Source organism: Colobus angolensis, unplaced genomic scaffold (genome assembly GCF_000951035.1).
Source record: "Colobus angolensis palliatus isolate OR3802 unplaced genomic scaffold, Cang.pa_1.0 Scaffold256, whole genome shotgun sequence".
In the NCBI taxonomy this organism is placed as follows: Eukaryota; Metazoa; Chordata; class Mammalia; order Primates; family Cercopithecidae; genus Colobus; species Colobus angolensis.
This window is the reverse complement of record NW_012115777.1, coordinates 601,176-613,096: the sequence shown is the minus strand read 5'-3', so window position 1 is coordinate 613,096 and position 11,921 is coordinate 601,176. Positions and strand designations below refer to the sequence as shown.

General features: G+C 35.8%; 1 protein-coding gene across 2 annotated transcripts in view; it reads right to left on the bottom strand.

Annotated features, from left to right (window-relative positions):
• Positions 1-2,734: 2,734 nt before the first annotated feature.
• NAV3 (neuron navigator 3) overlaps positions 2,735-11,921 on the bottom strand; it is a 378,403-nt gene continuing 369,216 nt past the window's right edge. For both annotated transcript variants that reach the window (XM_011946945.1, XM_011946946.1), the window contains 2 exons: positions 10,583-10,786; positions 2,735-5,354 (listed from right to left, as the gene is read on the bottom strand). In XM_011946945.1, coding sequence (XP_011802335.1) covers positions 5,235-5,354; positions 10,583-10,786 — 324 coding nt within the window. In that variant the 3' untranslated portion in view covers positions 2,735-5,234. The remainder of the gene's footprint in view (positions 5,355-10,582; positions 10,787-11,921) is intronic.

The following is an 11,921-nucleotide window of genomic DNA, read 5'->3' as shown; positions in this document are numbered from 1 at the left end:
ACAATTTCATGGAAAAAATAAAGAACTTGAGGACTTTCATTTTTTCCCTAAATAAGATTCTAGTTTAGAATGTGCTCTGTTTAATTTCTATAACTATGTTTTCTTATTGATGAGTTCCTGGGTAATTGAGAGATAATGTATACTTTATGTAGAAAAGAGATCCTCTTAATGATTACTTATCCAAATCATATTCACTGATTTAAAAATAATAGTGAATTCATTAATGCAATATTTTACCTATGAATTGGTGTCCATCCCAAAAACAGAAAACAGAATAAAAACATAATTGAAACTTTTTTTTGTTTGTTTGAGACGGAGTCTCGTCTGTCACCTAGGCTGGAGTGCAGTGGCATGAGCTCGGCTCACTGCAAGCTCCACCTCCCAGGTTCAAGTGATTCTCCTGCCTCAGCCTCCCGAACAGCTGGGATTACAGGCGCATGCCACCACGCCCGGCTAATTGGTAATTTTTGTACTTTTAGTAGAGATAGGGTTTCACCATGTTGATCAGGATGGTCTCGAACTCCTGACCTCATGATCCACCTGCCTCAGTTTCCCAAAGTACTGAGATTACAGATGTGAGCCACCGCACCCAGCCTGAAGCTTGCTTTTAAACATCACTGATCAAAGACATAGAACTAGACATTTTTAAGGTGGCCTATTGTTTATAAAAATAATATTTTTCTTTTTTTAATGTGAAAATCCAAAGCTTGAAATATAGTACTTGAATTTATCCAAATGTAAACAAAATTCACTGGTATCATTGATTCTATCAGCATCTGAAAATATATCCTGTACAACTATTCAGTGGACTATTCACTGGGCTTTTTACAGTTAACTTCATAGTAGAGAACTTAGGTATTCATCAAAGGAAGAAGTAGGGGGAACAAAGACTCAATTTTACTTTTTTTTTCTTTTTCTTTGAGACAGAGTCTCTCTCCGTTGCCAGGTTGGAGTGCAGTGGCGTGGTCTCGGCTCACTGCAACCCCTCTGCCTTCTAGGTTCAAGCAATTCTCCTGCCTCAGCCTCCCAAGTAGCTGGGATTACAGGCATGCGCCACCATGCCCGGCTAATTTTTGTTATTTTTAATACAGATGGGGTTTCACCATGTTGGCCAGGCTAGTCTTGAACTCCTGACCTCGTGATCCACCCGCCTTGGCCTCCCAAAGTGTTGGGATTACAGGCATGAGCCACCGCACCCGGCCAATTTTATTCAATTGTTAAATCCTTTAGGACCATAGCCTGTGTCTCAATGGCTCTGGTTCCTAAGAAAATTGCCTGGCACATATTAGGTGTAATAACAGCTAACACTTATGTAACATTTAAGCCAGGACAGAATCTTTTCTGAGTATTTTACATAACACTTATATAACATTTAAGCCAGGGCATAATCTTTTCTGAGTATTTTACATATTTTAAAATATTCATTATTCAAAACAATCTTATGAGTAGATACCATAATAATCTCATTTTATGGATGAGTAAATTGAATCCTGAGAATATTATGTTACTGATATTATTCATTTATTTTAACAGCAGTGTTAATATAGGAGCTAACATTTATAAAAGTTTCTTGAGTGACAGCTATTATTCTGATTACAGATCTAAACTCAATCCTCTCCATAGCCCTATAAATAAGTACTATTTCTATGCCCATTTTATAAATCAGGAAATTATGTTAAAATATATATTCTCTCAAAACCTTAAAATATATTTATTTACACCTTATTCTCAAGAATGTTCGAAAATAAAATAATAAATATTTATTATTATTTTGTTACTTAATTGTTGTTAAAGCAGTTACAATTATGGAGGGCTAGGCACCATTCAAGGAATTTGCATGTAATAACCCATTTGATTTTCAGAGTAATCTGTGAGAGGTGGATACTATTATTATCATCACTTTATGGGTGAGGAAAATGAGGCACACAGAGTTTGAGTAAATTGGCCAAGGTCACACAAAGAATGACAATGTTGGGATTTATACTTAGGCAGCCTGAAATTGCATTTAGCAGAACTGTATTGAAGTTTTAGCTAAATTCAATGTTTGTCTGAGTAAGATGAACTGTGGAAATTTCCTTATCTCCCAAGTGAGTGAAGGAACAAATGCACTGATTATATAATCCATTATGGATGACTGGTCTATTTTAACTAATACCTTTCTTTTTTGCTCTATAACTATTCTAATTCAGAAGTTTTCCTGCTTTTAGAATTAAAATCTTACTTATACTATCACAAATATACATTCCAATTACTGAAGTTAAAGAGATTTCCAAGATACTTAAAAAGAAATTACAATTTTAAAACGGGTTTTTTCTTTTTATAATCTTCTCTATTAAAATAAATAAACTACCACCCAAATAATTAGTTTGCTTTAAAATAATCTTTAGAGCTAAAAGTTCAAAAGAGGATTTAATGGAATAAAAACAAAGAAACATTTATTGAGTTAATTTAACTCAGTGAATTGCAACATTTTATTTTATATTGTTATTTTTATCACTGGGTATTTAGGAAAACTATTCAGAGTTTTCTAAAATATTCACTGAATAACTATCATCGAAAAAGATAAACCGATTACCTTTATTTACTTGAAAGCTGAAGCCCTTTTTATGTTTATACAATGGAAATTTGCATATAGTCCTATTGATGGCATATTAATAGTGCAAGCAACATTTTAAAGCTTGACACTTCTTGATGCAAAATTATTCATTTTCTTCCATACGTAGAAACCACACCATGTTGTCAATAAATAATTCCACTTTAATGGCAAAGTAATAATTTAGACAGATACAGGGTGCACATTTGCAAAAAAATATATGCAAGCTGGTTTACAAGCTAGAGGAACAATAAACCAATAGAAAATACATCATCCAGTTAAGTCCATTGACACCAAGTACTTATTGTTGGGGCTTTACAAAGACTACAAAACTTTTCAGATGATTTATTTCACTGTTTCTGCCTATTTACATGATATGTTACATCAAAATGTACAAAATATAAAATGTATACAGACAAATGTTTCACAAACTAGTTTAAGTTGTAAACTAGGTGGACCTACTGGGATGTATTGCAGGAAATTCTGTTTATGCTCATGTTTGGACTGTGTTTCTCAAAATGGCAGGGAAAGATTAGCAATTTTCTTAGATCACATATTATACAAGGGCAACTAGTCACTCATCCAGCTACATATATTGATGTTTCACAACAGATTTGATCCATGTTTGAGGCTTCAAAGTCAGGGTGACAATTCTATGTGCATAAATTCAGTTCGGATTTCCCTTAGGGCAATAGCACCGTGTAAGGACCTATTGACTTTGTGACACTCTGAAAACTGCACAGACGTTTTGTGGTGGTGGTGGTGTTCTACAGCAACTGACCCATTGGTGGTCACAGAGAGTAGCACCAATTACACATCCTAAAAGTAACACATTTTCACACACTCATAGAAGAAGTCTATACCGTGGCCTAGTCCTTAGGTTTCATAAACTTAAAACCTGTCCTTTGTGTGTGGTGGTAACTTCTCCAATGACTGATCAGTTTTCATGCACTCTCTTTAAAGCCTGCCATGACAGATGTACTTTCAGACAGTTTTACTTATCCAAAAATATATTGGCTTCATGGACAGTTTTGAAGCATGCTCACTCTAGCACTGATAGCTCCTGCATAGTCATAACAACTGTAAATACAGGACAAACACACCAGATAATACAGCTTTGAGGGTTTGCATTCTGTATTTGCTTGCAATGTACAGGAAATCTCAGCAAGTGAAACACCTCTTAACACCAACAGGATAAAATACAATTTTGTTTGTGTTTGTTTCGATTTGTGCAAGTTTTAAAAATTATTATTTACAATACCTACCCAGTAGACTGTGCAAATCTAACCTTCTTTTACAGTATAAACGCTTCCTCTTCCACAGTGACCTTACCGCTTCAGTGTTCTTTAATGCTGAATTTCTCATGTACAACAATAGCAATCAAAACAACATGCGTCAGAACTAATTAAAAAAAACAAGAACAATAGGGAAGGAAAGCCGAATAGTTGTGCTCATGCTGCATCTAGTGCTTCCAGCCCTGCTGGATAATAGTTCAAAATCTCCTGCCTTCTGAAACTCTTTCACTTAGAACTGGATGGAATTTCGCCACATGTCTTAGGTTTTAAGTGACGGTCAAAGAGCATTTCTGGGTTATTTTAATATTTTGGAGGATAGGCAAAGCGATCTATTCACAAGGCTAAAAATACTGATCTTTCTCCTATCCATTTCTTCAAAAAAAAAAAAAAGAGAGAGCGATATATAGAGATGAGGCTACTGTGTTAACTGGTGTTGCTTGGTTGTAAATGAAAAGACAGTGGAAATTACTAATGGTTTAGGATTTAAACCAACTGTTAAACTGTCGTAGAAATCTGTTTTAAGGCAGTGAGACAGCACCATAGGAAATTTTCCTTCTTTCACTGAAAAGGCTCAAACTAATAAAGCCCTAAAAAAGCCTTTTATCAGTGTTGACTAATAATTGGTATAAAACTCTTGTTAAGGGAGTGGGAAGGTGGTTTAAAAAGACCACTGTGGTAAAAACAACCTTATAAAACCAGTGACTCATTACTAAAAAGTTGGTGGAGCACATCATGAGAACGTGGCAGTTAGAATTAAATTGGCACTTCTCCAGTTTGCCACAGTAGTGTTTTTCTGGTGGTTGCACAATTCCATTTGTGCTTATGGAGGACTGGCCTCTTGGATTTGTTCTGGAATGGGGTGAGCGCACAACACGAACACTACTGAAGCCCTGTGACCAGCACCGTGTGGCACAAAGGAGGTTGGACGGATCAGAAAGATGGACCCTGCCTGGGGAGAACAGGCCCTCAGAGGAAACAAAAGGAAGGGACAAAAAAATGGTCTGCATTGTAAACTTTTAAAGAGGAAACAAAGAAAGTCCAGTTTGGCTATCCCATGTGCAATCTATTCAGTTGCCCTGTCATTAGGGTCCTTTCCAGTTGAGTAATGGAGCCTTCTATTACTCCACAGATATAAAAAATGCTTAGAAATAAAATAAAGTTAAGCTTCCATTGCAATTTAGCATCTTGGCGGTTCAGACTTAGTTCTGCTGCCTCCTTGGAGACCACAACTCTGGGTCAGGGCCCTTGACAGGGTGCTTTTATACTGGCAGTGGTTTAGTGAAAATACCTTTCTTTTGAAACATTTTTTTAAAAGCAGAGTCTTTTCCCCTAACTTTTTTCACCCTCTAGAGGGTAGATTCAAGAGATGAATCCAAAATGTCTTCATGGTGGCTGGTGCTTTCGCTGTCGCAGCTTTGTGTGCTCGAGTAATTGGCTGCTTCTTGGAGTTTCATTAGCATATTCATCTGAAGAAAGAAAAAAAGACATCGATGTAGGCAATGATGCACTGAGTAAGCCAGCCCATAAAAAGCAAGGCCCTGAGCCACACCGAAGAGCTGGCTTATGCCATCCAAGTGACACTGGAAAATAATTTTAGATTTTTACTCATTGCCCCTGGCTCCTACGCTGTTTCTCCCAAACATGACTACAACACCAAACCATAAGGACAAAATAGGGCCTCTAGATAACTCTTTTATTTGGTGTTGTGAATGAATACTGCTCCAGCAGGAGACTGGAAAGGAAACTGTATCACAGCTGGACATCTGGGTTCGTTGCTGGAAAGTACGCCAAGCTTCCCAGTTTTTTGGCTGGGAGAAGCAGAAAGCATTGAATGGCAACTGAAAGTCGTGAATGTTCATACACACACAGACGCACACAGAGGCACACACGCACCGTCCCTTGAGAGAAGGAGGGGATGGAGAGGAATGAAGCCAGCTGCTGCACACAAGCACACCATCTGCTGTTTAGGAGCTGACCTCGGGAGGAGGTGACTGAATGAAGCGGACCATGAGTGTTTGAAGAGGGAGAAGGAAAGAATTACTGTCAAGTTTGTGTTGTTGAATTTCTGGCTAAAATATGATTGATATATCACCGAAAACAAAATCCATCATCTGGAACAATAGCGGCTGTCTCAAGTTTCCCAGCCTTATAGGAGAATGGTAATGTTTGTTCTAGTAAAAGGGACATATGCATGAAAGCACCTGGGGAGAAAGGCAGCTAGCATTTCCATGTATTATAAAATAAAGAGCAGTCACCTTGCTTGAATTTTGATAGATCTGGAGCTCCACTGTTAGAGATGGACTTTTTTTTTTTTTTTTTAAAAAAGACTGTTTAAAGGCAAATTGTGAATAAATGGTTCAATGATTTTAGAAAGCACAGAAAAATTGGCACATGTCTTTATGACGGTAATGGACTTGTTTTCTTATCAAGGGTTTTGATAAATTGTAACAATTTTTATATTACCTAGTGCATACTAATTTTATTATTCTATAATCAAAAGGTTTTTTTTTTTTTTTTCCAACTTACAGAAATAGAAAGGAGAAATCTAAAAAATGATTCCTTGGTCACACGTTAAGCTATGCATGCTTGTGTGCTCAGTATAAAATGTGTGCTTGATAAATGCTTGTGAAATAAATGATAAACTGGTAATCACCAATTTCAGCAATAATACCTTTCTGACAAAGAGATTAGAGTTATAGCATAATTTGAAGTCATTTTAATAGTCCTCAGGACAATATGTTTTAACATAATTTTCAATCTAACTCTCTTAATTTATTAAATAAGCTACATAAGGTTATGAAATAAAAGTAGTTGGTGATGACTTTTTAAACCCAGTAAGCGAAAAAGTCAAATGTCTCCTTCAGCATAGTTTCTCTCCTACTCTCCTCTCTCTCTCTCTCTCACCCACACTCCCACCTTCCTACCTTCATGTCCATTCATATTCCTTCTCCCATTTATTTTATCAATCTGACATTCATTAGCAGCTGCCTGTATGTTCAAGCATTTGGGTGAAACTAATCTGTAAAATAAAACTGAGTTTTGAGCACCCTAGTAATTTAGTAAGAGTAGAAATGATAAATGATATCTTTTTTAAAAGATACAATTGTATCTTAGGCATAAAAGTTTGAAATCACTTGAATGCTGGATGTTGTAAAAGTTTCATTGTGTAATAGTATTGTCATTAAAGTCTTAATTTTTTAAAATGATGTCGTATAGTAAATATGTTCCATTATAATACATTCCACATCTCGGATTCATAATAAATGTATACAGTGGGAGTTACTTTGCCTTTGCCTAATATTATTTTGTGCATTCAAATCAAGGGAGATTACAAGAGAAGATTATGTATGATTTAGTCGTTATCATGATACATCACAATTCTCCAAAAAGTATTAATATTTTTCCTCTCTTCTTCCCCACACTCACTGCAATGGTTTGCATGTGGTATGCCCCTTCCAAAACTTGTGGAAATTTTATCCCCATGGTGGCGGTGTTGGGATGTGAGTCCTAGTGGGAGGTGTTGAATCACGGGGACGGATTCCTCATGAACAGATTAATGGCATTCTGGTTAGGGGTCAATGTGTTCTCACTCTGGAGGGAATGGATTAGTTCCTGTGCGAGAGCAGGTTATTAAAGAGTCTGGTTTCTTCTCTCAGCAAGTGGCCTCTCTGCACACTCTCACTCTTCTTCCACTTCCCACCGTAAGTTCATGCAGCACGAGGCCCTCACCAGATGCAGCTGCCCAATCCTAGACTTTCCAGCCACCAGAACAATGAGCCAAATGAATCTCTTTTCTTTACAAATTGCCCAGCCTCGAATAGTCTGTTACACCAACACTAAATGGAATAGGACATCTATAGTCATAAATTTAGTGTTTATCATTTCTAACACCTTGATCAACTCCTTATCATCACTGTTACTTACAAATCTGCTAAGCTTCCAGATTCTATCCTATCTCCTTCAATCTGCCCTCTCTCTACTCTGTTACTAAAGTGATCTTTAGAAACTGCAGATCAAACTAGGTAAATCATGGCTCAGACACCTTTGATGGTTCTCCACTGTCTCTGTGATAAAGTTTTAACTTCCTGCAATGATAAACAAGGCTTAGCATGATCTAGCAATTGTATACTTCCATAGTTTTAATTCCTACTGCCAACAAGTGTGTAGTTCCCTAAACTCATCATTTCTATTATACTGTCATCTAATGTTTCACATTCTATTTCTTTAATTTTGGTTGTTTTCCTCCAACCATATGGTGAACTCCTATTAATCATTCAAGATCCAGCTCAAGCATCTCCTCTGTAAAGCTTTATTCTAACTGCTTCCTCTATGAACTCACAATTTTACCTAATATGTGCCTCTATTATGTTACTGCAGTTTATATAGTTAGCAGTGTCTCTTCGCTACTGGATTTTAAGCTTCTTGAGATCAGAAATGATACTGTAGTTATCTCCTGATCACAAGTTCTAGCATTAAATACTTATTAACATTCACTTTGTTGTTAATGGTGAATACACATTGTATTTTTAAAATAATATGAGATATACCAAAAACTTGCATCCTTGTTCAGATTCAAAAAGTCTCTCTCCTCTCTTCTTCTGTTTCTTCGCCATACTCATTGCTATGGGGATTTCTGACACTAAATAGTGGATGTTTTCTAGGATTTCTGATTTAGAATGGACTGACAATATATGTTGGCTTCATGCTAGTAATTACAGAAATATATAGAAATAAAAACAGATAGATTGTCACCAGCCTGACCAACACAGAGACACAGAGAAACCCCGTCTCTATTAAAAATACAAAATCAGTCAGGCATGGTGGTGCACGCCTGTAATCCCAGCTACTCTGGAGGCTGAGGCAGGAGAATTGCTTGAACCCAGGAGGCGGAGGTTGCAGTGCGCGGAGATCGTGTCATTGTCCTCCAGCCTGGGCAATAAGAATGAAACTCCGTGTCAAAAAAAAAAAGCAAGGAAGCAAGCAAGAAAAATAGATGATAGAAATATTTATTTTTTAAAACCAGAGAAAGCCTGCCAAATATTTAGTTTTAGATGATGTCTTTTATCATTTAGCATGCAAGACCTCATAACTCCCTGTTTCTTAAGATGTTTAATAGAGCAGCAGGTTAGGAAGCAGGAATTTTTTTTACCCCAATTCTCATGCCAGAATGGGAAACCCTGAATTTGTTTCCTGTGCTGGAAGACAAGTGCATTCAGAAACGGGAAAAAAAGGTCCTTTATGGGGTGAGCTGACCTGGACTATGAGAACCGGGAAAGTTGAGGGCATTTCTTAAGGGCTTCATACTCTACAGACTAAAACTGAGAACAAATCTTATAAATACCTCTCCTTATAAAACAGACATGTTATATAAAAACTGCAGAGGTAGGACTGGAATTTTTGAGGAATTCAGATTAAATAATCCATACTCATATTCTAAAGCTTATGTTTACTCTATTAATCATTCATTCAGCAATGATTTAGTGTATGTTCACAATTATGCTGGATCCAAACCAATTTTATCACCACTGTTGATTCCTAACTATGAATCATCTAAAAGGTCAGGTACCATGTAATAAAAATATAAGTCTGGGCTCTTAAGGACTATATCACCTAGATCAGAAATCAGCAGGAAATTCCTGGAATCTAAGTAGGTCTATGTATATACTTCAGTGATTTTATGAAACTCTTAAAATTGTATGCCACATTTTCAGTGTGTATGCATTTTGCTGGGGAGAGGATCTTGAAAGTTTATCAGATTTTCCACAAGAAACTCCCAAAATGTTCAGCTGAGTGATGATGATGACATGTGTGTGTCAGGGTTGTTGGTGTAAGAGTATTCCCTAAAATATCAAGTAATTTTATGTCCTCAAGTATAGTCATAGGTTATGATTTTTGATTATTTATGTTTTGTGCTTGTTTGAGTTAAGAAACAATGAATTTTATTTCAGTATCTTTTCTTTCTGTATTAGTTGTAAAAGTCCAATAAGCTCTTTAGTCATAGAATGGTGAGAACACTTCACGTTTGATACCAATATATTGAAAGTAATCTGTAAAAATAAAATTAGATACATAAAAAGCATTTTTTCCTAATACTACATACTTAATATTTTCAGAATATTCATACTTTGGAGTTTTACAGACTTTTACTTCAATTATTCCACTATTTTAAAAAGTAAATAAAACATAATTTCCATTTGACTTCCAAGTTAGTTTATCCTTCGCTACAGTAGGCAACAGAAGACCCATTCTATAAAATTAGTCAGGTTAGTTGATATAGCAAAATATTTTTTAGTTCTCCGTAAGTACATTATACCAGAGTTTTTGTTTTTCTATAAGAACAAAATCGAGTTTTCTCTTAAATGCCTATTGAGTTGAGTCATAATATAGAAAATTATATTTAAATAAATATATATTAAATTTAAAAATTATATACACAATTTAATGGATAATAAGAGAAAAATTATAGTCTAGGAGTTCATTCTGGTTATAATGTTTCTTGTTTCTTTTGTAAGCATACAAGTTTGGTTTTCACTTTAAGATTTTCATCCATGGAAAGCAGACCAAAGATAATAGGGTTAAAACTGTTCCAAATATTGCCTAGGATAACAAATGTCTTTGCTAGAAATGACTAAGTATTAATGACTATACACTGCAGTCAAGATTACATAGGAAAAAGCGAACATCTGATTCTTACCAGGGGATCTCCTTCTGTGTCAGTTTGAGGAATGTGCTTTGAGGTTGTGGCTTCCTTAGTGGATGTGCAGCCTTCATACCCAACGTCTTCTGGTCGCAGCTGAAGTAAGGCTGGGCTCTCCTGAGGCAGAGATGCTGAGCTCCATGGATATGTGTCAAGCACCCACTTTGAAGGATCTTCCCATGGTGTGCGTTTCCCATACATCTAAAAGTTGACCATGTGTTTAGCATATATAAACCACATTTCTATTCAGTAAAAAAGGGGACTACTAGTTGGATGTGATTTTTTGACATATTGAGTTCTTAAGGGACTTTCAAGAGAATTAAGTATTTGCATACAATTTTCTAGATTTAAAACATGTAACTGTCTACACAGCTCACTTTAAACTTGAAGGCTAGACAAAATAAAGCTGAATATTTGGAATAGATGTCAGCTTTTGGGAAAGAATATACAGGAAGTTTATTATAAATAAACATAGAAATGACTGCCCACATTTACTTTTACTAGTAATTTGACAAACCAAGAGAAAACTAAAGGTTGAAAAATAAAAGCTTTAATTATGGAAAATTTTTAAAAATATGCTTGATGTTAAGTAAAGGTGTCTACTAAAGTGTACCTTGGAAAGATGGAAATAAAAGAAAAGGAACTTATTTTTCTCTGCCTAATTCACTCTACTCAAACTTTCTTTTAGAGTAAGAATACTTTCTCTGATAACAATTTTCCCATGATCAACTTGCTCTTTAATCCCATTGCTTTCTGTAAAAACTCTTTTTAGATGTTTGTGTTTAAGGCTACTAGTACAAGAGGATAAAAAATAGGAAACTGAGTTATCAGCTTTGCAAGAACCTTTATTGTGCAATTTGCCCAATAAGGAAAAGCTGATATAGGCTGGGTAAAGTACTGGCAGTGGAACAGAAGAATTAGATAAATCCAAGGGATGTTAAACATTTTTAAGCTGGAAGCAAAGCTGAATCCAAACTAGAAAGGGCACCCTGAAGAGAAGAAATGAGACATTGTTAAAAAAAAAAAAAAGTATAATATTACAAGGGCACAGAAAAAAAGTGAAAATTAAGAGAAGGGGGCAGTAACATAGGGACACTTGTTTCTTAAATTACTTTCCCTCCCCATTTGACTTGCTGGACAATCCTGGTTAGCAGGCACATATTTGGTCTCAGATGACATACTTTGGTTTGTTGTTAGATGGTTCTTTTGTATAGTTTGTTTTGGTTCAGTAAAGACAAAAGGGAAAATGGTGGACATTAACACCATAAAAACTTCATGGACCGCCTTGAAGTTTTCTTTTGAGTTTCTTCTGGAGAAGTTGGACTCACCCAAAATA